The 27,038-nt window shown below is 31.8% G+C and overlaps 1 protein-coding gene across 1 annotated transcript in view; it reads right to left on the bottom strand.

The window, feature by feature from the left end:
- LOC142322475 (HEAT repeat-containing protein 3) overlaps positions 1 to 27,038 on the bottom strand; it is an 83,524-nt gene that overhangs the window by 21,571 nt on the left and 34,915 nt on the right. The window contains exons 5-10 of the mRNA XM_075361592.1: positions 15,906 to 16,015; positions 15,445 to 15,582; positions 9,759 to 10,001; positions 8,657 to 8,778; positions 6,989 to 7,107; positions 5,026 to 5,156 (exon numbers count right to left, since the gene is read on the bottom strand). Coding sequence (XP_075217707.1) covers positions 5,026 to 5,156; positions 6,989 to 7,107; positions 8,657 to 8,778; positions 9,759 to 10,001; positions 15,445 to 15,582; positions 15,906 to 16,015 — 863 coding nt within the window. The remainder of the gene's footprint in view (positions 1 to 5,025; positions 5,157 to 6,988; positions 7,108 to 8,656; positions 8,779 to 9,758; positions 10,002 to 15,444; positions 15,583 to 15,905; positions 16,016 to 27,038) is intronic.

Below are 27,038 nucleotides of genomic sequence, written 5' to 3'. Positions count from 1 at the left end.
TTTACATGCAAAGGTTTTAAAGTTTGATTATGTCATGAAAGTTTTAAATCATGTGATGAAATATATCAGATCATCTTTTATAAGATTGTTTCAAAATATTTTTAATGCATCAGGTACTCAGTATGGTGACATAATTCTTCATGCAGATATAAGGTGGCTTTTTTTTGTCTTCAGTCATTTGACTGGTTTGATGCAGTTCTCTAAGATTCCCTATCTAGTGCCAGTGGTTTCATTTTGGTATACCCCCTACATCCAACATCCCTAACAATTTATTTTACATATTCCATATGCTGCCTGCCTGCACAATTATTTCCTTCTACCTGTCCCTCCAATATTAAAGCGACTATTCCAGGATGCCTTAATATGTGGCCTATAAGTCTGTCTCTTCTTTTAACTATATTTTTCCAAACGCTTCTTTCTTCATCTATTTGCTGCAACACCTCTTCATTTGTCACTATATCCACCCATCTGATTTTTAACATTCTCCTATAGCACCGTATTTCAAAAGCTTCTAATCTTTTCTTCTCAGGTACTCTGATAGTCCAAGTTTCACTTTCATATAAAGCTATGCTCCAAACATATACTTTCAAAAATGTTTTCCTGACATCTAAATTAATTTTTGATGTAAACAAATTATATTTTTGACTCAAGGCTCATTTCGCCTGTGCTATTCGGCATTTTATATCGCTCCTGCTTCATCCATCTCTAGTAATTCTATTTCCCAAATAACAATTTGTCGTCAAAATAGGCTGTATTTGAAAATCCTTACCTACCGATTGATCTTTTGCCATGCGTTAGGGATAATGAGGGAAGCTTAACTCCAGATTTGTAGATTTGTAACATCCCCCTCCCATAGATTTTTAGAAAACCAAAAAAGATTTTGAAATGCATTTTTCTCTGAATCTATGCATTTTAGAGAAAAGTTTTTCAAACAAAAAATGTATAGGACATTCTCCTCTACAATTAATGTCTTTGAAGTTATGCTGTATAATTTGAAATTGAAATACTAGGTGGCGCTGAAGTTGTAAAAAAACATGTTTTTTCGGTTTTTCCACGGAAAAAATTGTTTTTCGTCTGTATTGCAGTTGGAAAAGTTGTTAATCTCAAAAAAAACCAACAACTTTTATTCAAAAAATTTTCTTGTTCGACTTAGCATTCCAGAGTTATAACAGTACCAATGGCAACGCAGCAGTCCTATTGTTACTGTAGCCAGGGAGATTGGCATTGTTCAGCGACTAGACCGGTTTTGAACACGTGCCCAATTCACAGTTAATAGTAACATTTTCACTTTTTCACAAGCTACAGCTCCAAAACGGTAAGTCATACAAGAAAATTGTTTAAATAAAAGTTGTCTGTTTTTTTGAGATTAACAACTTTACCAAATGCAATACAGACGAAAAACAATTTTTCCCGGTAAAAAAACTGAAAAAACATGTTTTTTACAACTTCAGCACCACCTAGTATTTCAATTTCAAATTATACGGCATAACTTCAAACACATTAATTGTAGAGGAGAATGTCCTCTACATTTTTTGTTTGAAAAACTTTTCTCTAAAATGCATAAATTCAGAGAAAAACATAATTCAAAAACTTTTTGAGTTTTTCAAAAATCGATGGGAGGGGGATGTTAAAAATCTGGAGTTAAGCTTCCCTCATCACCCCTAACACATGGAAAAAACATCAATCGGTAGGTAAGGATTTTCAAATAAAAATACAAATTGACTGTTCTAATTGTTTCTCCCCTTTCATCCTCCTCAACTTCCTCTTCTTCCATTATAACTCCATTTTCTAACTCATTTCCTCCATATAATTCTTCAATATATTCCACCCACCTATCGACCTTTCCTTTCGTATTATAAATTGGTGTACCACCTTTGTTTAACACATTACTAGATTTTTAATTTATGTACCACAAAATTTTACTTAACTTTCCTGTATGCTCCATCTATTTTACCAATGGTCATTTCTCTTTCCACTTCTGAACACTTTTCTTTATCCACTCTTCTTTCGCCAGTTTGAACTTCCTGTTTATAGTATTTCTTTATTGTTGATAGTTCCTTTTACTTTCTTCGTCACTAGCATTCTTATATTTTCTACGTTCATCCATCAGCTGCAATATATCCTCTGATATCCAAGGTTTTCTACCAGTTCTCTTTGTTCTGTCTAAAATCGCTTCTTCTGATTTAAGAATTTCCTTTATAACATTCACCCATTCTTCTTGTACATTTTCTACCTTATCTTTTTTACTCAAACCTCTTGCAATGTCCTTCTCAAAAAGTTTCTTTACTTCCTTTTCTTCAAGCTTCTCTAAATCCTTCCAATTCATCTGACACATTTCTTCAGGTTTTTAAACCCCAATCTACATTTCATTATCACTACAATATGGTCGCTATCAATGTCTGCTCCAGGGTAAGGTTTGCAGTAGACGAGTTGATTTCTAAATCTTTGCTTAACCATGATATAATCTATCTGATACCTTCCAGTAACACCTTGCTTTTTCCATGAGTATATTCTTCTATTATGATTTTTAAAATGGGTGTTGGCAATTACTAAATTATACTTTGTGCAAAACTCTGTAAGTTGGTCCCCTCTTTCATTCCTTTTGTTCAGCCTGTATTCATCCACAATATTTCCTTCCTTGCCTTTTACAATGCTTGCATTCCAATCTCAAACTATTATTAAATTTTCATCCCCTTTTATGTGTTTAATCACTTTGTCAATTTCTTCATATACACACTCTTCCTCATCATCATGATGGGCACTTGAAGGTATATAGATGTTTAATCGTTGTCACCTTAGGTTTTGATTTTATCCTTATTACAATGATTCTGTTGCTATGCATTTTGAAATACTCTACTCTCTTCCCTATTTTTTCGTTCATTATGAAACCTACTCCTGCCTGTCCTTTATTTGAAGCTGTGTTAATTATTCCAAAATCACCTGACCAAAAGTCATTTTCCTCTTCCCACCAAACCTCGCTAATTCCTACTACATCTACATTTAATCTATCCATTTCCTTTAAATTTTCTAACCTACGAACCTTTTTTAGTGTTCTAATTCCACACTCCGACTTTTAGAATGTTATTTTTTAATTTTCTAGTGACCACTTCCTTCGTAGTCCCAACCTGGAGATCCAAACAAGGGACTGTTTACCACCGGAATATTTTACCAAGGATGGCACCTCCATCTTTTTTACATGGAAATGCAGGGGTGTGTCACAATTTCCAAAGGTGGTTTAGTAGGAGTAAAACACTGGAATGATTTTGCTGACTGCTAGATGAAATAAGAGATTTTTTGAAATTATTTCCTGGAACATATTATCACAAAATTGATGATACATCATGAATCTAGATTTATATTTCCTGGCAGATATCACCTCAAAATTAAATGAGTTAAATCTCGAATTGCAAGGGAAATATCGTAATATTTCAGATATGATAAGTGTTATAAATGTGATTGTAAAGAAAGTGAAGTTACACATTTAAACAGAAATTCCCTTTCACACTTTCCAAATATCAAATCAATTCTATAATCAGTAAATAATGGTGAGTCTGATCTTTCCTATTACGCTAAGCATCTTGAAACTCTTGTGTTTGAATTTGACAATAGATTTAGCCAGTTTTCAGAACTTGAAATAGTGATAGTGTTTGTCAATAATCCATTCACTTTCGTTGACTTAGTGAACTTGGATATCAGGTGTGTGAAATATTCAGAAAGTATAAAAATGAAGAATTAGAAATGGAAATTTCAAATTTTCAAGACCTTTCTTTGAAATCCTTAAATGCAACGTGTAGCAATATATGGACTCTGGTGGACAGAGAAAAATACCTCATTCTCCTTTATGTTGCACTGAAAATGTGTATTCATGCTTTGGTTCAACCAAAGCAAAATCATTTTTGTGAATTTGCATTTTCATCAATAAACATCATCAAAAACAAGTACTGATTCTGCCTGACAGACTCCCACCTTATGATGCGTTAAAAGCAGCTACACACCAGTTTTTTCTTAACTTGCAGCGAGCATGAAGTGTCAAATTTCACATTAATTATGTGATGAGTAAATATAATTAATTTTTGTTTCAAATGTTTTCATCATTATTATAATTTATAATTATTATTGATTTTGTTAGTAGCAGCAGTAGTGCGGATAGTTGAAATGAATCCTGGCACTTGCGCAATCTTTATGATCATTCAGATGTGCCCCTAGTTGTAAAAACGTTAGTCAGCGCTGATCTAGACAGAGTAAACTGAAGATACAAGAATTCTATTGTATAAACCATTATCAAGTTTCTATTTTGAGTAGTCCTTACCTTTCTTAGCTTCATTCTTTTATCACTTGTTGACGTGTTTTGGAACCATTCCACTGTTAAAACTAATTGTACTGGTACTTTAAAATTTCTGTTAATCTTTCTATAGCATTTAGTCAATGCCCCTCCCTATGTCTGACATCATGCCTTATCTGGTCTTCTTCTTGTTTATTTGTTATTAATGGTTATACTTAACTTTTGCTTTCATTTATCTATTTCCTGTTTTCAATAAATTGAGGTTCTTGAGAAGGAAATCTGCTTGATTGTGGATCTGTTCAATAAAGCTTATCAGATAACCATTAATAACAAATAAACAAGAAGGCCAGGTAAGGCATGATGTCAAATACAGGAAGGGGCGTAGACTAAAGTGTTAAAGATTAACAGAAATTTTGAAGTTCTAAAACAATAAGTTTTGATAATAGAGTGGTTCCGAAACATGTCAACAAGTAATAAAAAGATGAAGCTAAGAAAGGTAAGCAGCACTCAACATAGAAACTATAGTGATCTTATCAGAAAAGTTAATAGTACTTATTGTCTTTAATAACAAAAAAATTATATTATCAAGCTAACTAGTTCACAGCCCAATTCTGCATAATATTCATAGTTTCTTTGATTCTTAATCCAATCAGTAATATGAAACAAGTTAACACAACTAACAAACAAGACAAAATAGTTTAATACATAAAGATTACAGCCCAGTTAATATAGAACAGGCATACCATTAACAATCACATGACCAATTTCAGACCACATTTTAAAAAGATTATCAGGAGATCCTAAATCATCTGGCTCCAACACTGATGTTAAATTATTTATGAAATGAAAGGCACGACTTCTTAGTCTTTGAAATCTGCAATTAAAAATAACATTTAACAAAATTAGCTCAAGATGATTTATATTAACAACCAGATTAAATTAATATATTAATCAAAAAGCAGTAAGTATAAATTTACTGCTTTTTTGAGTTGTTTTATTTTTATGATTATAAGCATTTTTATAATTATAATGCTTCCTCAGATGAACAGAGCTTAATGCAAGAAATACGTAACCGTGCAATAGTCATGAAAAAATCAAGTAAATATATGGAGTTGTGACTGATCAATTACCTGTATTACAATGATGATGAAATTTTAACACAGGGAGAGAGAATGTTGATGATGATGAATGATGGATGAACCCATCTGTCATTACAGATGATTTGTTGTCATATTGACTAATTTATCAAACATACTCATGCTACAATTGATGTTAAAGAAGATTTTTCATTTGTTTCTCATTATTCATGAAATTGTCCCTGTTCATCTGAAGTATAGAAAAAAATTTGTGTAAGGAGGGTTCTAAGTCTTAGTGATGATCAATAAAAAAAAAAAAAACATATAGTTTCTATGTTATAATTTTTATCATTAATCAAAGGACAGGAAAGAATTACTAATAAACAGGGTATCCCACGAAGAAAACTCAAGGATGTGTTCTACTGGTTAAAATATTGAAAAAAGTTCATATAAACATAGGTTTGAAACGCTTTGTTTTTGAGTTACGACTAGCAAAAGATTTCACCCAAATTTCACAGAAATTACTGGAGTTACAGATCTGGGTTCTGTTTTATCCTTTTCCCAGCTCAAATCACTAAGAAACCATCAACTTTACTTCTTAATTTAGGTCCCAAAAATTAGAATAGAACTTCTTTTTATTAGAAGAGCTGAAATCCAGGTGAAATCTTTTGCTAGCCATAACTCCAAAACAAAGTGTTACCAGACCTATAATTATATGAATGTTTTTCATTATTTCCACCGGTAGAACATGTCCTGGAAGTTTCTCATTTTTTTCATGGGAGAACCTATATGTATTATGACAGGATGAAACTTGGGTTTCATGTGCTATACCAGAGTAAATGTTAGTCTTATGGTATGGCATCACACTCAATCACCATTCAAAAATAATTTAAGCAGGTAGTCTCTGCTCTAAAGGATTTGGATACAGACTTCTGGGACCAAAGATCCACTCCCAATTGACTTTACACCATGTATAAGCCACAATAAATACTGATGCACAATGTGGAACTTTATGAAAATTACAGTGAGTCATATAAAATTAAATAAAGAGCCTGTTATATAGCAGCAGTTTGCTCGTAAATAGGGCATGCCCTCACGTCATGAGAAAACAAAATAATTCTTCTTACAATTTAAGTGGAAACTTTTTGTTCATCCAGTCTGCAAGGTGGTCCCTAGAAAAGTATCGTTTATTGAAAAAAGTGGCAAGTAGTCTGTCCTAGAAAGACATTTTGGGAGAAAAATGTTTTGGAGAGATAAAACAGCAATTAATTATCTCTATGAACTGGTGGCAGAGGAATGTAACACAGAAATATAAAAAAATCATTGGATAGTACAATAAAAGCTTGAATACATGTGGTGACTATATAGAAAAGTAGCTTAAGGATACTTTATGCTACATAAAAAGTCTTGTTTAAAAACCTTTGCCATAATTGTTTTAATCATGAAGTACAATACCTTACAGACAACCTTAGTGTATTATTATCATCTATATGATAAATATATTAAGTAAAAATGTAAAAGTTTTATTAAAAAAAAAACTTTAAATAATGCAATTACTACAAATCAAAATATAATTTGTAATATTTTATGTTTCAATAATAATTTTAATACAGATGTAACATGTACTTACTTTTTTAAGATATTTTTAGTATCTGTATGATTATTCAGTATATCAGCAACATTTAGAGGTAATTTAGTTTTATTATACGAATGCTGTAATAAATTAAATTTAACTAATGCTTCATGAACCTGCAAAAGAAAAAGCAAAAATGTTTTTTATTTTATCAAGAACTTACAATGCATCACTAATATTATTAAAACAATAAATCTTATACAATAACATAAGGCACAAACCTCTATCTATTTGGACCATACAATAAACATTCCATTACATAGAAATCTAATTATTAGGAATTGATGGGCATGTACTTGTCCAGCTCTGCAAAAATCCAAATAAACCAGAAGTAACCTACAATGTTCTATTTTCTACTTACTGCTAAGCAACTCAAATTTTTAACGTTATTGGTTTCATTGAAGTAATTTTAATTTAAAGAATTGATTTTTATATAATTTACAACAAACTGCTAAAAATACTAAAACATAAATACTAAATATAATATTAAATAAACTAATTTAAACATGAATTGCTTTTGAAAAAGTTCTAAATTTGGTTATAAAGAATTTTATTGAGATACTAACCAGTTCTTTCGTTAGGTTGTTTTCATATTGGATCTCTGGTTCTTTCATACTGTAAATAATGTGCTATTTGAAATGGTTTAGGTAACAGTTTCAGTATTTGGATAAAATAATATGTATTTATCTATGTTAGCATTAAGAATTTTTTTTAGTTAAGTTTGTTACGTAATTTCATACTGACTGAACATTTCAAGAAAATGGCTTTTGCATGATACACGTAAGTTTCATGTTATTGATTCAATTTCTGCTTGTATGAGATGACTTGCAAAGGTTTATTCCATTGATGCAATGAATAAATAAAATTAAAATTTAATAACAATTGTATCTGTTAAAAAGCTAAATACTAAGAATGCTACTAAGAACCAAAATAAAGAGGAAACCTAAAACTACAACAAAATTACAAAATGATAGTTTTGGTAATGAACTGGGAAAGGGGTCGAAAGAGATTAGTGAAAATATAAGAAAGGAATACAGAGTGCAAAAAGTTTTTATCAACATGCAAGAGGAATAGTTTAAGTAAGGGAATGAACAAATGTTTAATATGCTCCATGCTTCATGCCAATTCCAAATTCCGACATACAGGGTGAAGACTTGGATCATTAAAGCAGTAATATACAAGCAATGGCAGTGAAATTTCTTGTAAGTATCATAGGCAAGACAAGAGGAATTATTAGTGGAATGTAAAAGTAAGGTATCTCATAAATGCAGAATATTTGCTGGACGGTGTAGGAAGAACAATACTGAAATGATTTGAATGTTTTAAGAAAATTAGGAAATACAAAATAGTTATGAAAATATTAAATTCAGAGGTAAATTAAATACAAAGGCAACAGATCAAAAGTTATATAAAGGAAAAGGTGGCTACATAAAATTACAGAGTTAAGTAAGGAAGTAAAAGTAGAGTGTCTTATAGAAGAGTAGTTGAGGAAAATGACAAATTATGATCCACAGCCCAACTGATTAAGGGGAGGCTGGTAAGAAACAGACAAAAAGAAAAAAAAGTCTATTAATACAAACAAAAACACTAAATGCAATCAAGAATGAGCAATTATTTTATTTATGTTCTGTTAACATCAGACTTTAATGACATTATAATACTTACATGGGAACTAATTGTTAAAGGATGAGATACAGAAACGTCTATACAATCTTTGCTATTATTTAATTCTATGTCAATTTCATCATCTGAATCATTTAAAGACTCAAAATCCATCATGTCATCCTCTAAAAAACAGAAATAAATGTTAGATATGAGCCAATCAATTAAGGTAAATAATGCAGGTATTTATAAAAACCAAAAATGTATTGTAAAGCAGTGAATATATTTCATATTAAAAATAAATAAAAATATTGATTGGCATAAGATGCCTTTTATTTTAAGGCAGGAAAATTCCTATGTAAGAGTTTAAAACAGAAATTATAATTTTATTTACCATAGAAAGAAAACATACTCTACCATGTACCTGAGTTCTATAAAATAATAATAATTATAAAACTACAAAATTCTCATTATTCATACATCACGTTGCTGATCAATAAATGCTGGCTACACATTTCTGCAGTATACTGCATAATAGAATGACAATCACTTTTTAGTGAAAATCAAACTGCATTCACTATTCAAAGTGACACTGATATAATAACCAACTTTGAGTAAAATGTATCAACCCCAATGAATCTTTGTGAAGAAAACATTAAGACATCTCTGGTTTCTGACTTTATTTTCATGATCAACTCTAAATGTTATTACCAGCATAGTGCCCAAGATCATTCAGTACAGAATTAATAAAAAAAAACATTTGAATGCTAAAATAAATTTACTTTAACAATATATCTGATGTACTAAGTATTCTATAAGAGCAGTAATACTCTGTCAAGACATGAAAAAAGCAATTCTTTTTAACTTGAGATTTGTTTATACAGATTAAATTAGATATAAAGAGCATGTTTGACACTCTTCTAAAGTAACTTAATTATCTTACCAAGAATGTAGAGCATTAATTTTAAATCTTCCTGCACATTTTCTGGAATTACTAATATTTACTAATAACAGATCATTCAGTAAGAATTTTTTGGCTACATGGTACAATACCCACTACTTCTAGATTTTCTACAAAAATCTCTACCAATTACTCCAGAACTATGAATTATCTTAAGAAAAGTAATATCAAATGGTACAATGCAAGATAGTAAATATTTCTTACCTTCACCAGAACATATATTTGTCAGAATTTCAAACATTGTAATCTGTGCTTCAATTATAATTAACAGTTTTTCTAATTTAATAACAGCATCAGAAGATAAGACATCTTCTTTTTCTAAAGGTGTTTCACTAGATAAATTACAAAGTTCATTTTGTGAATCAATTTCTATTACTTTATAGAATATATTAAATATGTAATTAAGGTACTTAACAGGAACTCCACCATGTATGTTAACAAGCAATCCTGTCAATATAAAATAGAAACAAATAATTTACAAGATCAAAATACAAAGCTATGGAATTATCTGATAACCAGAGTCAGTTCACAGAGAGTAATAAAGATAGAGGAATTGCAAACATTTTTCTTTTTTCAGGACAAAAATACTTGCGCATTATCATCGCCCGGTATGGAAGTATAAAATAAAAAATAAAAACAGATAACTAAAACTACATTAAAAAATAAAAACTAAAACTTACAATAACAAAAATAGAATATCACAAAAACTTACAACTAAAATCAGTCAGAATAATAATAAGATAAATTAATTTAAAAAGAAAACCAGAAATAAAAACTAACAAAAAAAATAAAAAATTTAAATAAACAAATAAAATTTAACAAAAACCAAGAGGAGAGTAAAGGACCCCTTCTTGGTTAACAGAAACATTAAAAAAAACAAACCTAAAAAACTAGTAAAAACAATATTAAATTTTATGCAATAAACTGATCTGTCAGAGAAATAGCAATATCTGGTTTAAAACCTTCTAGTCATTGCCTAGGATTTGGTAAATGTTTCTGAGCAACTTAACTTTATGATTAAAGGTCGCATAGCATATGCAATTCACAAGAGTGTGGTATACAGTTAAGTGGCAGTTGTATCGTACACAAAGTGGTGCGCTTTCTCTGAACATCAGGTATATGTGAGTGACTCACGTATGTCCTAATCGCAATCGGCAGAGAACCACGTTTTCTCAATAAATTTTTCTACATGAAAAATTTCATGACAACACACTATCTTTGACGTGCCAGAGTTTATCATCCATTGTAGGAGTCTAGTCACCTTGCCACTTAGCTCAAAAAGCGTGTTTTGTACAATTAATAAAATCGGATGGAATAATACGAGCGAGTGGTGAAGGACACTTGACTACAAGCATCCTTAGCAGCTGAATCTGTACCTTCATTACCTGGAATTCCTACACGACTAAGGATCCTGCAGAAACTCACTTGTGGATTATGTTAGATCAATTCAGCAATTGCATTACAGATTTCAATGACAATAGAATGTCTAAATACAAATCTTCTAAAGCCTGGAGTGCACTACACGAGTCACTACAATAAGAATATGACAGTACTTAGGATTAATTTAGAACCTTACTGATAGCAAATAGTTCAGCAGTAAACACACTCAAAAGACTGGGTAGACCAAACATATGTGTTCTGTCATTAACAAATGCATCTATCATTCTGTTTCAATCCATATGTGTATACTACTGCATCTGGGTTTATCTTAGAGAGAAATTACTGAATTTGAATGACAGGTGTTGTTGATTCTTTATTGTACATGGTAAGGCCAAAAATTAAATTTATGAGGTTACAAAGGATATAAACAAGGATAAGTTTGAAAAACAGAAGGTGTATCAAAATTTAGAAGGTGAAGTAAACATCAGATACGAACACCTACAGGTGTGGTATAACGTGGATGGTCCTTGTATCTTTATAAATTAGGATTGGTAAGAACTGTATTACAAGTGGGGTGTTTGGTGGCCCTTTAAGATAGGCAGAGTAAGATGCTAAAAGCTGGTCCTGTCTATCCCAAAATGGCTCACTGCAGTCAACAAGTATGCTTATAATAAGACAAGGCTTCATCTAAAGGCACTGTAGCAAGCTAAAGGAAAAAGCATGATGTAAAGCATCCAGCATTTTAAGCATGGTATGATGCACTGATGAGTAGGTGACAACAATAATCTAAACGGGAGCGAACAAAAAATGTAACATACATGACCAATCAGCTCCACAATTGGTACTGCTAAGGACTTGCAGCGTATCTAGAAGTTTGGAAAATTTTGTTTTTCATTGTTTGATGTGTATGACTGACGCAAATTGGCTATCAAAATACAACCCTAAAAACTTAATAGCAGGAGAGATAGCAATTAGCTCTCCATTGAGAAAGACTTGCAGAATAAAAGCGTCTCACAGGCAAGAAATGACTACATATTTTCTTTTCTCAGGTGAAAAGGTGAAGCTGGTAACCCTGAACCAAGCTTCATAGCGAGGTATAGAGTTCTGTAGTAGTCTCTCTGCTGTAGCTGTTGAGTGGGACATAATAAACAAAGCAAAATCATCAACAAATAAAGAACATGAAACAGGTAGTTGCACACACTTAGTAATACTGTTGACGACTACAGCAAACAAGGTGGCACTTGGTTGATCAAGAGTGACTGCACCATCGTCATACTGAGATGGGAAGGCTTTATGGTAACCTTTCAAATTTGCCTTTTCAACAATACATCTCCTTGGCCTTTTGTTCACCTTGAGGTCGATACCAAGAGCAATAACAATTGGCCTGTGTCAATAACATAAAAGTCGTCACACACAAACCAATTAAGACAAGGGAGTAAACTTGGTGAGCATAAAGAGTTGGTCACTGTACCACACAATAAGGACATGAATGTGCATGATCAATCACTCAGTAGACAGAGGTCTAAGTCTTGTCTCACTCTGTTTATCATATTTCCTTGAGAGGAGCATGGTAATAGAATCTGTGTGAGGAGATTTGATATGTCTAGAGCACTGAAGTCAGTTCAGTGAGAGATACAAATTGAAGATAAGCAATTGAGGAAGATGGAGATTTTTACAGCAGCAGCAGGAATGAGAGTAGCTAAGTGTTATCCTTGTAGCTCACAGCTCATTCCGCATGAAAATAGCATCTCTACCACTTTCTCTGCTTTCTATGAGGCAGTCGTATCTCTAACAGAAATAGCTTCTGAGTGTTACTGCATCTTGTTGTAGAAGGTGCATTTTTTGGAAGCATATTATTAATTGTTGATGTGCACTCATCAATACTCTAACATCTTCAATGCAGGACCAAAGACTTCGAACATTCCACGGATAATGCTCATAAATAAAGGTAACTACAGATATAGAATTACAGATAAATATATAAGAATTAATTGTAGGTGATCCAGCTTTTCTTTTCAGAATTTTTGATTTTTAAAAACTCCGATGCCCTAGGGTCAAGCGGTTCCTCTACCATATCCTCCAGTATATGAGGTGATGGAGGGGGAGATTCTGAATAACAAGAAGTCGCAGATGACATCCCAGAGGACTTACCACGCCCTCTGGGATGTTTGGGACATCCAAGAGGATGGCCCTACCTTAACAGAGAGCTTGTTAGATGGTAAGCCATCTAACAAGCAAAGGTAATACTGTCTTTCCTGTCTGCAAAGATACTTAGGGACATCCCAACCCTGTAGAGGGAAGACACCCACCTTGTGACGTTACCGATCGCCACATCTCCCCCTCCGTTCCGTGCCCTGAGGGGCTTTACCAGTGGTCATCTTTAGATCCTCTTAACTGATTACATCTCACAGCATCAGCCAGGCCTCAGTCAGGATGCCACCGATGTAAATGCCTCGGCAGACACATTTGCATCAGTAAAATACAAATCAAATTTTGCATTCACATAGATCTCGAACAGTCATCTTCACATCCAATACTTTAGGGACAGAAACTTTCAGGGGGATCCCAATGTTGGTTCACTAGCTCGAACTACCAATTTTTTGTTCATCTTATTCTAGTAGCTGTAAGTGAAGAAACTTAATCAGATAACAGTTTGAACAAGTTTTTTAGATCATTATGAGGTCTCCATTTAGTTGATTACATGTATTTGCAGGGGCATCTCTTGATCTTGCAGCGGCAAAAGAGAAACCTGGTTTAATCAGGTTACAAGAGTTCTTTCTATATTCTCTTTGTGTAGCTGGAAAAGAAAGCTTTTGGTACATATTTGTAGGATTTTCTTCTCTTCTGTAAAAGTTGAACAATCTCAGGAGTGAGTTGTATGTGATCCACTATAGTTCACACATTTTTCAATTTCTTGGTAATCTGAGTCAATGTGTTCTTCTTTAGCACATTGAGCACATATTTCTGAGCAAGATGTTGTAGTGTAGCCATATGCCTGACATCTGAAACATCATCTTGGGTTGGGGATGAAAGATCACACTTGAACTGATAAATAACCAACTTTTATTTTCTCTGGTGGGAATTGCAAACTGCAACTACTTCTTCACTAAGAACTTACATGATCATGCTAGACAAATACAGCTAAAAAAATACAATAGGGAGATTACCCAACATAAATAAATGAAGTGCTAGATTGATGTCTGCCATTAGTATAGGCAAATTTTGATGACACTTGTTAAAGGTGTGTATGAATTCATACCAGATTTAGTGAATGGCAACTCAGAAGTTTATATAATAGCAATAATTACTTAGTTTTGTCCAACTGTGGAAATTTTGTCCTATGTTTAATGAGTCCGACCTACCAGCTGAGGAATCTTGTGATTCCAGAGGAATGGTCTGGTCGAGTCATCATCTAATGCCTGACTGCTCTGCTCTTAGGGAGAATTAACCTTTATGTCCTGGAACTATAACGATAGGGAACTGGCATCTCATTAAAGATGAAGCAATATACCTAAGCCAAACTGTCAGACTGTATGAAAGTTCCTCAACAAGACTGCATGCAGCCCATCTTTGCAGAGCTTCTGCTCTCTGCAAAGATAAAATAGGCTAGATCTACAAGATTTAATGATTTGGCATATCTTAATATGCCAAATCTGTAAAAATAGGCTGATCATTATAATTAGTGAAACTAGTGGTATATAGAAACTTAATGGCAAACCTGTTTGGTTGGGCATTTCAACCAAGCCACCCAACAAGAAGAGTTTATTTCTAAATTATTTTACAACATAATTCAAGTTTTAAGTATAATAAAAGCAAAAATTAATAAATGAAGAAATAGACATACGGTTTGACCTGGACATGATTTTAAGTAAATTAAATTCCAGTTTTAGATATACATTAATTGATTATTACTAACTTTAAACAGCAAAATTTCTTTAAAACAGACTCCAGTTCCATCAAATGAAAAAAAAAAATGAATATCAGAAAACAAATACAAAAAAAGGTTTTGCTTTTTGTTGCTTATTTGTGCAGAAAAAAACGAGACATTTATAATTAATAAAATTTCTGTAATAGTAAAACGCATTTCTGCTGCTTTTGCGTGAGTGAAGTTTTAGTGATTTTTAAGCTGGATTACTTTAAATAAAATACCCTTCCACAGCCTTTACAAAGAAGCAACTCAGGAGTGAATCACTAGAAGGTGACAGCAAAGCATCACACAGAGTATGACACAATACATACTCAAGGGCAAAGAAATAAAGAGGAGGGACGGAGTAGCACTAATTAATCTGAAAAGGGATCAGGACAATAAGAATAGTTTATTATCTTGCCTAGACCCTGCCAATAATCATACTGTCTACTATCGAAGGGTTACAGAACAAAAAAAACATTAAAAGCATTTTCTGAATTGGAATACGTTTAAACTCATCAAATATTCACTAACATTCGACCATCATTTACTTTAGTGAGTGGTATGATTAATGTCACAGCAATAGCAAAACAATTCAATTACCTGCAGCCAATGTTCTTAAATGAAGATATGATGGTTCTGAATTTTCTATCATAATCAGTTTAACCAGTTCTTCTTCAGAATTCTGTAATCCTGAAAGAACTGTTGAATTATCATCTGATACAGTATGCAAGCACTGAGCTGTAATAAAAGAAAAACAAATAAATACAGAAGCATTACAAAAAAATATATACTTAAATAATATGAAGTATTATGGATTTTAGCTCCAGAATATATTTAATTCAGGATAAGTTATTATTTTCCAAAACATGACTAACAATAAAAAAGGCAGTTTACATCTCTAAGAACTAAAACTACATTTAATATTTCAACATGCTTAATTTTTTTTTACAGCTCAATCTAATATAAACATAAAGATGCAGAAATCAAACAATTTTCTAAACGGTTTGGCAAATTTTAAATAAGTTAAATATATCAATTAATAAATTTATATATATATTTACCAACAGAAACAGCCAAATCAACTCCACCAACAGAAACATCCATAAATCTTAAAAGAACAGCCAAAAGATTATTAGAATTAAAGTATTTCACAGCTGTTTCACTGCTTTCACTGAAACAATAAAAAGGTAATTTTATAAAACGGAAAAAATGTATTGTATTTACATGCTGCTGTATTGTACTTATAATGACTTAAAAAATATATTTACTTCTTTTATGTACCCTTGATACAGTTTTACTTCCATGTTAAGAAAACAGAATATAATGTTACTCACATCATTAAGAAACTTGCACTTTTAATTTTTTGAAATCTCTTTCTCTAGAAATCATTTTTAAAAGGCATACACTTTAAAGAGAGCAATATTTTTGCAGAAAAAAAAACACTAAGTAAATGAGTGCTACCACTCATTATATAAAACTTTATTGAAGCAGTTTTCCAACTGTTGGAGAAAATCATTTATTCATTACTATACTTTACAAAAACAATTCACATTATAATAGAAATGGAAATGTCTCCCATAAATTTTTAATTTGTTTGTTTCTTATCATACGCAAAATCGTTGCAGGAGACCTGACATGAATAACCTGTCATTCCTATAAGAATAAAACCAGTCTTAAGAACAACCAGAATCTCATGGCAGGATTATAAAGGAAGTGAGAAATAAGATCGTTTTCTGTTGCCATCTTTAATGGCCCAAATATACAACTAGAAATTCAAGTTCCCAGTACATCAAAATGCAAGTAATATTCAACTACTAAGGAAACACATTCCCAAGGGTTGAATGAAGATTAACTGAGTTTCTAATTAAGGATAAAGGTTTACGATTTCTTAAAACGCCATAAGAAAAACAAACAGCAAATGTTAAACACAATCTGTGCACCACTTTCACTTGTGAAACACTGCATCAATATACATACTACCCAAAATCCGTAGGGTTTTAATTTTTAACCAACTTAATAAAAAGAAGAGATTCTCAATTCAATGTCTATGTTTGTTTAAGTAATGAAGTCTTCAAAATTCAAGCTTGTAGATACAGGTAGTAATAACCCAGGTAATAATGATTATTATATAATCAGTTTAACCCATGTTAAGTTTTTTTAATTAAATATCAAGAAATTAATTAATTATCTATTGAAACAGGAAAGCAGTTATTTATTTACAAGTCTTATAATCTCTTCTTTTTAACAAAGAAAAAACATCTTGTTTTTTCTCAGAGAAGAGAACTTGTAGTTCTCTTAATTTCTCCATCTCTCTTAATGCTTTTTCGTCATTTGGTTTAACAATTTATTCATTTGGTTTTAAATCACTCAGTACTAAAACATCTAATGTTCTGATTTGACTAAGAGGGATTCCATATCCTTTGGCAAAATTTTACTTACCAAAATCAATTACAGTCTTTTTAGGCACCAAGTAGAGCCTAGAAGTCTATGCACAGACTTCTAGGCTCCACTTCATCACTGTCTATCATTGTTTATCTTGGTCCAATCATTACATCATCAAATTAGCTATACACTGCATCATTTATTTCAACAACTTCTAATTAATCTTGACAGAGTGCAAGCCATTCGAACCTACTGCGCCATTCATAAGCCTCCTCAGAAACAGATATGTTAACATTATTCTAGATCAGTGACTCTCAACCTTTTTAGATTTCACAAACCCCCAAAAAGTAAAACAAATATATAAGGAATATTTTATGACTTCCAAACCCAAACCAATTAAACCTAGATAAAATTATTCAGCTGCGTTGATAGTGATGGGTATGAACATTGCATGTATGAAATGTACAAACATAAGCAATTTACAACTTTCAACTTGATGCATACTTGCTCCTTGAAATTTGGTCTGCTTGCATAGTACTCGCTGTGAGAGCATCTGTTCAACAGAGTAATGAGGCGCAAGGGACTGCAGAATATCACTTTGTTTCAAATGTGAAACACCTGTCTGGTGCCTTTATTTAAGTTTTAAAAGCTTAGTTTCCTTGAAAATAATAATTCACTTTTTGGTTTTTTAGTGTATGGTCAAACGATGTAACTGGGTTTTTTTTTTTTTTCAACTAGATTCTTAAGCAAAATGGGGATAAATTTGTGGAAAAAGTGAGCCATCTACATCCAGTGAAACAATTGGTAAAAAGACAAGATTACATATATGACAGTTATTTAAATTATGGTTTTACCTCACTGGATAGAAAGCCGCAATGCATTGTTTGCTTTCAAGTCCTCTCTGATGAAAGCACAAACCCATAAAAATTAATTTGACACTTGGAAACTAAACATTCCGGATCAATGTATTGATACGTATGAATTTTTCAAAAGAAAATTACACACTTTGAGAAATCAACAACCTTCTATTTATAAATCAAGCCGTGCTTATAAAAGTACAGCTAAAGCACCTTATCTCCTTGCATTTAGGGTAGCTAAGATGTCAAACCCCAAACAATCACAGAAAACTGTATATTGCTTACTGAAATTGATACAGCTAGCGTTTTAATAAGCATGTAAGAAGCAAAAAAATGAAAAAAATTTTGCTTTTACTGCTTACTTATGACACAGTATCAAGGCAAATCAATGACATGGCTGCTGATGTTTGTGATCAGATAATTCAGCAACTGAGTCCATCTGAAATTTTTAGTATTCATTGTGATGAATCAACGGATGTGGCAAACATTTCTCAGTTTTTATGTTTTGTGAGATATGACTGCATAGGGATAAATCAATCAAAGAAAACATCTTGTTTTGCAGATCAATAACTGATCATGCAACAGGATGTCTTTTTGTTGTTTCCATGAAACTACTACTAACTATAACATAGATTGGACAAAATGTATTGCAGTGTGCACAGATGATGTTGGGAAAGAACAACGGATTACTTAAAAATATTAAAAGATTGTCAGAATGGATGCACTGCTTCCTTCACAAACATGCTATTGCCACAAAAAAATATGCTGGAAAATTTCAAACAAAGTCTTTGTACAGATGTAAAAATGAATAACTTTATTAAAAGTTGACCATTACAAAACAGGCTGTATGCTAAACAATACAATGAAATGAACAAAAAGAAAAATCTCTCTCTTCTTTTCAATACAGAGGTCAGATGACTATCGCGGGAGGAAAGTATTAACCCAATTATTGGAATTGCAAGATATTCATGTTTGGAAGTATAAAAAAAAATTGCAATTATATCATACAACTGTTATGAAGGTAATGAATTAAACAGTAATGAATATTTTAAAATTAAACATTATTAAGAACATTTATGTTTACTTTTTTCTTGTGTTATGAAAGTGTAACTGCATAGAAAATTTGTTTATCTCAACAGACTTTTTTAAGTTAAGGAGAAACAGTATCACTTTTATTGTTATGTGTCCATAGTGGTTAAAGAAAATGGTAATAAACTTTGATTCAAAACGCACAATATAGTTAAATAAGTGATAACGTAAAACAAGAATGGAGAATTAAACACCCAGACATAATGAGAAAATCTCTTTTGAACATAAACATTGCAATCTTAATGAAATTTTTTTTTGAACATGTATAAAATATTTTTGAAGCATAAAAGATGAACAAATTCCAAATCAAATAAAGAATTACTTTCAATGCAATAAGAACATCAAGAGATGAAAAATTGGTAGGATCAGCGAAGTGAGGATGAAGCAAAGGTACAGCAACCTCTCACCCACCTGTTAATGTCCTTAAACAGAAAATTTTCTAATAACTGTAGAATTGTACCTGTCGAATATTCTGTCTGATGGGTTCTATTGAGGAGAAACTGAAATCTGATAGGCGACCGTAATGAAACAAAATGGAGAAAATAATAAAATATTAATTCTATGAAAATGCAGTTATTGATGCTGATTCATTTAACATTTTTTCCCAATCAGTGAAGTTAAAAACTTTTTTTAATGATCGCTAACCACAGTAAAACATTAAAGTATTATTTCATTGCCAATATCTATAATATTACTATAAAGATATTTCTAGCATATTCTACGTATTTTACATTGTTTGCTTACTTGAAGTGAATATTAATGGAAAGTTTTATGGTTCATTCATTATTATTATTATTATTGAAAATTTATAGAAGTACAGTGAAAATAAATAAAAAATTGTTAGGTAACATGAAATATCTCTACTGATGCTGGCATTTTACATTTATAATTTGTATAGATTGTGTGAAAGGTTTTCGGAAAAATATAGTGAAATCAAAAATGGAAAACCTATTTACATTTATGGAAATATTCCTGTTTAGTTACATACCCTTCAAATAGAATGATTTTGCCAGGAATTTTCAATTTCCCTGTAAAATGATCCTTATTAATAACAAATCGTTAAATAAAGTAGAAGGTTTGGAACCATTTCTAAAAATTATATTTTAGTACATTTATGTATTCCTGTATTCATTTTAAAAAAGAAAATCTATTTAATTTTTTTTTGTAAGAATTTATATTAAACGATTTGATTGAATATAATCTATGAATATTTCACTTTAAACAAAAATAGTTTAAATCTTATGTATTAATCTGTGGAAAATACGCAGTTCAGCTCCTACCAATCTTTCTGGTAATTTGTTAGAGTGTGATAAACTTTTCAATTTTATTTAACAAAATGTTGTCACATATAATTCCTGTCAAAATTAAATAATTCAGGGGGATTCATGCATTCCATGAAAATACTGGTGGTAGGATCTAGAGCAGTGTTTCTCAACCTGGAGGTCATAAAATTAACCTATAACTTTACTTCAGAAAAAAAATCATTTATTATAAACATTTTACTTACTTTTATAAGTACACATATAAAAAGAATAAATTAATGAGATGGTTGCATTTGTGTTTCATTTACCCTCTCCAAGTGTGAATCTATGCCAGAAACACACAAAATCAGAATTTTTTCAAGTTATAAAAGACGAGTATATATAGTTTAGTACTGTATATAGTTTTTAGTACAACCGTAGATGAAAAACCCTTTCCACAGAGGTCAGGTGGAGTGAAAGGGGTTAATATTTTCAATACTCTGTGAATAAATTTTCAAATACATTTTGATAAGCAAGCCAAAACGTATCTAAATCTTCAGATCTGAATTGTAGTTATAACATTTTATCGAGAAACATTTTTATGAGCTGGTCCTGAATCTAAACTGGTAACTTAGCAGCTGCAACAATGTTTTCACTAAATTGATTCAGTACTCTTTGAGAAATCATGTTATCTTTGGGGAAATATGCGGCCAACTGAATTTTTAGCTCGTGCAATCCAAACTGTGGTAAATAATAGTATATTCTTATCCAAATTTTTCTCAATATAATCAGAACCGAGTGAAAACGCATAAAAATTTATGCTTTGAAGCCTATTTGGCTTCAAATCCTGTTGCAATTTTATGTGAAAACAAACAATTATTTTTTTTTTTGTAAAATATTTGGTTTCATGGTATTACAAATACACATACCCTACAAATGTCCTTTCAGTTGAGGTTTAACATTTGGAAGTTTAGATGTGCTCATGTATAACTACTACTCATTCAGTTTGGTTATTACATTCAATATAGCTTTCACTATTTTACTTGGTGAATGCTATAAAAGATGTCATATAACAGGCCAGATGTTCAAAACCAATTCTTTTAAAGAATTTGTACTTTAAACAATTTAAAAAAAAACATTTAGTTTAAACCTGATGTGATAAAGAAATTTTACACCCACCCAGGAAGTTATTCAGGTGCATGTTCACTGTCATTGCACATGGTGCAGAGGATTTGTTCCAAAGCAAATCTTGTGTTGTCGCTTACATCAGCTTGGCTAGCCCATCATTTAAATCTCCTAAGAAAAAAATTGTGCATAAAAATTCGGTATGGAATTAAAAGATTTTGTTAAAGACATTTGGCATTCAATACAAAAGTTCTATTGACCAAAGAGAATATTAAATACTTTCACAAAAATAAAAGGAGTTTTAAGAGATAAAATGGACTTTGACAGCCCTTAACCACCACACTTGTAATTTTAAGAAATCTTGGGTTTAAGCATTGCAGATGCAATGATAAAAGTAAACATTCATTAGAAAGTAGAGCTGTTGCTGTACGTGCTAGATTCGCAAGAAAATGAAGTCAGCAAGAAGAAAAAATAACCTCAACCTGCGATTTATCTGGATGAAACTAGGGTGAATCAAAATAATTCTAGAAATTATGAAGTGCAGAATAATAAGAGAAGTGGTGTTTTTTAAGTTCCAGTCATAAAATAAATGTGATCGCCAAGCCAGATCCTTCAAGAACAGGTTTATGCAGGATGCAAAGTCAATATTTCAATTGAAATGCAAAGGGCACAACCATCAGGAGTAAACAGTATTTAGTATTCAGACAGTGGGTTTTAAATCTACTACACAGTTCGCAAAACAGCTGTGTAACTGATACAGATAATGAACATTAACTTTCTATGTTCCTGGGCAGGGTAACGAGGGGGGATAAAAAAATATGCATACACACAACACAGGTGATTCTAAATTGCATGGCACTCTCTTGGGAGATGATTCTATAGCAAGGCAAAAAGTTCATATAAACATAGGTCAGAAAACAGTTCATTAGCGAGTTTTGGTTCACAAAACATTTAGCTCTGCTTTCTGCTATCTGTGAAATTAAACTGTATAAATATTCTTGGAAGTAAAAATCAATGGGTAAATTTAGTGCTTCCTTATAGTTTTTGATCTAAAAAATGTAATATAAGTGGTCCCAAACCTCTATCTTGCTTACGTTTTAAGAAAAACATGATAAAACACAAATAAGTTTGTCACAAAATACAGTTTTTTGGGTTCAAAATAAAATAACTTGGTTAATTTACCAATACACAAATAAAAATGTCTAGTTAACTATACAGCAAGTTGAATCCTGAGATATAAATAACGTCTATTAAAATTAAACACAAATTTGAGAAGTTCAACTTTAATTAGAAACAAAACACACTAAACTAGATCGGAAAAGTAATACGATTTTTAACAACAATTTACATAGAAATGCTAAAAGTTATAAAAATAAATTTAAAAGACATCCTTCTAAAACATAATAAATTTGTTTTCATTTGGAGATTTGACAAACATGTGGTTAATTAACGGTAAAGTAAATAAAAATGAATTGGTTGATAAGCATGAATACTGCGAAAATTATCCAGATCGAAGCATACTGGATTGTAAAATATTTGCAACTTTGGAGAGGCAAATTTGAGAAAAAGGTACACTTAAACCACAATAGTTTAATGCTGGTCGTTAACATTTTTTGAGAAATCCTAGTCCTGAAGAAGCAATACTGAATATCTTCCAACTTAAGCACCAGAAGGTTGTCACATTGCTTTCATTTAGTAGTGCGGTGAACATTGGGAGCAGCAATTATACCCATTTCATAAATACATGTACAAGAGTTATTACCACCTAATTTTGATAAACTGATGAAATTTTGTCAATGGTTAATTAGAATACGTGAACTTCATTCCCATTTCCTAATACTCAAATTATTGATGAATCTTGTTTTACAAGAAATGGCATTGTAAATTATCAGAACATTTACACTTGGGCAGAAGAAAATCACCATGACACTGCTATACAAGTCAATTCAAATGCATTTTTTCGTTTAATGTGTAATGTGGTCTTCTTGGTAATAATCTCACAGGCCATTTTTTCTTACTACCAAGGCTCAATGGAGAGTGGTACATGCATTTTTTAAAAAACAAAAACTCTGATGAAACTCTTGGAAGATATTCATTCCAGTTGGAGATAGAGGGCAGATGTGGTTTTCAATGATGGCGCACCTGCTCACCACTGTCGTAATATGATGAATTATTTAAACACATTTAAGCAATGGACTGGTTGAAACAGACCAGTAAAATGGCCACCTTGATCTCCCAATCTTACGCCAGCAGAATTTTCCTTTGGGTTAGATGAAGTCATTAGTCTATACCGCTCATATTGGCACACAAATAAAATTGAGAAATTGTATAATAGAAGCTGGAGTGACTATTAGGAATAATAATGATTCTATTGGAGCAAGGATTCACCGAGCTGAACAATGCACTGAACAGAATGGCGACCACATTGACCAACTACTTTGAAGAAATTTTTATAGCTTAATCAAGTAACCATTTTAATATTTAATAATTTTTAGAAAAAAACAATGTTTTTTATTTTTTTTAAATTTATTTTTTATTCATTTTTTTCTGTTACCGATAGGTTTTATATTTGTTTTATTTACATTATGTTGTTCAAACACTAATGAAAATTTTTGTTTAAAATCTTATTATTTTTCCAATCCAATTTGGGTATTTTGTTTCTAATTAAAGTTGAACTTTTCAAATTTGTGTTTAATTTTATTTTATTAGCTGTATTTACATTAATTTTCTCAGAATTAAAACACTGAATTTTGTGTTTTGCATTGGATTTCATAAAACTACTGTAGTTACAGTTCTTGAAAATGTTTTATCCTATTTCCCAGCTTAAATTACATAAAAAATCACCAACTTTACTCCTTAATTTGGGTTCCAAAATTAACAGTAGAGCTTCCTTTTATTAAAAGAGCAGAAATTCAGGTGAAATCTTTCACTAGCTGTAACTGGAAAACAGAGCAAGATTATTTCCAGACTTATGTTTATATGAACTTTTATCATTATTTTCATCAGTAGAACATGTCCTGAACGTTTTTATGTTTTTTCGTGGGACACCCAGTATATGTACATGTAGATAATAGCTTTGTTAAATGAACATAAAATACAGCATGGCCTTGACAAACAATCCAGAGCTCCTGGTGATCATCACTCAGCACTAGTAGAATTACTGAATATACAAACTAGATGAGATTCACACAAAAATGGTGTATGAAGTAATATGGTACCACTCTACCCCTGCAAATACAGGTGATTCATATAATGTTACCGGCACTTTCTGAGCTCATTCTATTGGCAAAAATAATGAAAAACGTTCATATAAACAAGGGTCTGGAAATACTCATAAATGGGTCTGCAAGTTACAGTTAGCAATAGATTTCACTCTGATTCCTGGCAGAATGAAATACATGGTGCAGCAGACTGACTAAACAGTTGGGAGGGTTGTCAATGCAGAGGCGGTAATGGAGGTAGGCAGGTGCAGTGGTCTTCTTCTGTTCGGTCAGTGACCCCATTTCAGTAGCCAACATGGTTTGGTTCAGAGCACATAGTGACAAAGCCACTATGTACTTCGATCAGTCAACATTCCACACAACAATGCTGTTGTGTGAACATATTTCGGTCCTGGATTAAGTAGTTGGAGGATGTCAACAGGATGTAGCTACAGTTCACACAGACCCAAAATCCACTCAATATTTTGAGAGAAATTTTTTCCAGACATCTGGTCTCCCTGAGAGGTGATGTAAGGTGACCCAATTTGAACATTTGTGATTTCTTTCTTTGGAGATATCGGAAGGAAAAAGTGTTTTAATGTTGCCCTCACACACTACCAGAGCTGTTATTGAAGAAGTTAACGCCATATCCCACGATATATGTGAACAAGCTCTACAAAGCTTCAGAGATCTTCTACAACAGTGTGTTGCTGCTAACCACCATCACTTTATTAAAATTATTATTTTTATTATTATTTTCAAAACTTAATGATTATTAAATGGTATTTACTAACCTCCAGTAAAGCCCATAAGGGCTAGAAACAGAGGGAATGGCGGAGAGGGGTCAGGATGTCAATTTAGAAAATAAAAACATTTTTTCTCTAAATACGCTTTTTTCTTTTCTTTTTCCTGTTCAGCCTCCAGCAATTACCTTTCAGATAATACTTCAGAGGATGAATGAGGATGATATGTATGAGTGTAAATGAAGTGTAGTCTTGTACAGTCTCAGTTCAACCATTCCTGAGATGTGTGGTTAATTGAAACCCAACCACCGAAGAACTCAGGTATCCACGATCTAGTATTCAAATCCATGTAAAAATAACTGACTTACTAGGACTTGAACGCTGGAACTCTTGACTTCCAAATCAGCTGATTTGGGAAACCGCGTTCATCACTAGACCAACCCAGTGGGTTTTTTCTCTATATACCCATATTACATTTTTATAACTTCTCAAAACTGCTTAATTGGTTCTACCACATCCTGTAAAACCATAATGAAATTCTACGAACTCAAATTAAGGGATTTCTTATGGTTTTTGACCTGACAAATTGAATAAAACAGGTTTCACAACCATATTGCCAGTAGTTTTCATAATATCCAATGTAAAACAGAAAAATTTGGTGTCTAAAAATGCATTTTCTATGTTTGTAACAAAATCTTTGTTAAATGGCTGTTATATAAATACATAAAATTTATTATCAACACTTGCAAAAAATCTAATTCTGAGAAAATTGATGTAAAATAGCCCAATTAAAAAAAAAACAAAAAAAAACATTGATTTTATTACAAACACTTCCATATGAAAACAAAGGGGTTATACATACAAAGCACGTTTGCTTTCTTACAAAGTGCAATGATACAAAATAAACTGCTGTATAAAAAAGAAATTAATAAAATTAAAAGACCAATAATAAAGTTTATATATCTTTCTCAAATTCACTGACATATTGAAAATTTGACAAAATAATGATTCTGTAAGTTGGTTAACACAGAAATCAGCTAGCTAACAATGCACTTTATGTCATGTCATCAGTGCATTGCATGTTCAATGTTACTGTTGTGAATTGCTACCAGTGCAGTGTAATTTAATTGTGTTTGTTTTAATTGGTATCATACTGTTGCAATGCCTTTGTAATTTAGTACTAACAAATATGCTGACATGATATTTATTTTGGGGGTATGTGTTGAAAATGCAACATAATAACAAAGACGCTCTTCTAACTGTAGAGTTCCAAATCCTAAAACAATTACTGGAAACACTCCATACGCTATGAGAAACAGGTACACTTTCCAGCATTAATATTCACTGCGACTGTCCATTATGAAGCAGATATTGATAAAACCATTAATGAGGCTATTCAATGTAGACCAAGTATTGGTACACAACACCTTTCCTGGCGATTCGGACTGTCTCATTCTATGGTGTGGACACTTCGTATATAACAAGCTGTATCGTTACCATAATCTAACAAGTACAAAATTTTCAAGCAAGCGCTCCTCCTCTTGCAACTCACTGAAT

The sequence above is a fragment of the Lycorma delicatula genome, chromosome 3 (genome assembly GCF_047948215.1).
Source record: "Lycorma delicatula isolate Av1 chromosome 3, ASM4794821v1, whole genome shotgun sequence".
Lineage (NCBI taxonomy): Eukaryota > Metazoa > Arthropoda > Insecta > Hemiptera > Fulgoridae > Lycorma > Lycorma delicatula.
The sequence above is the reverse complement of the archived record's forward strand: the minus strand, read 5'-3'. Positions and strand labels throughout refer to the sequence as shown.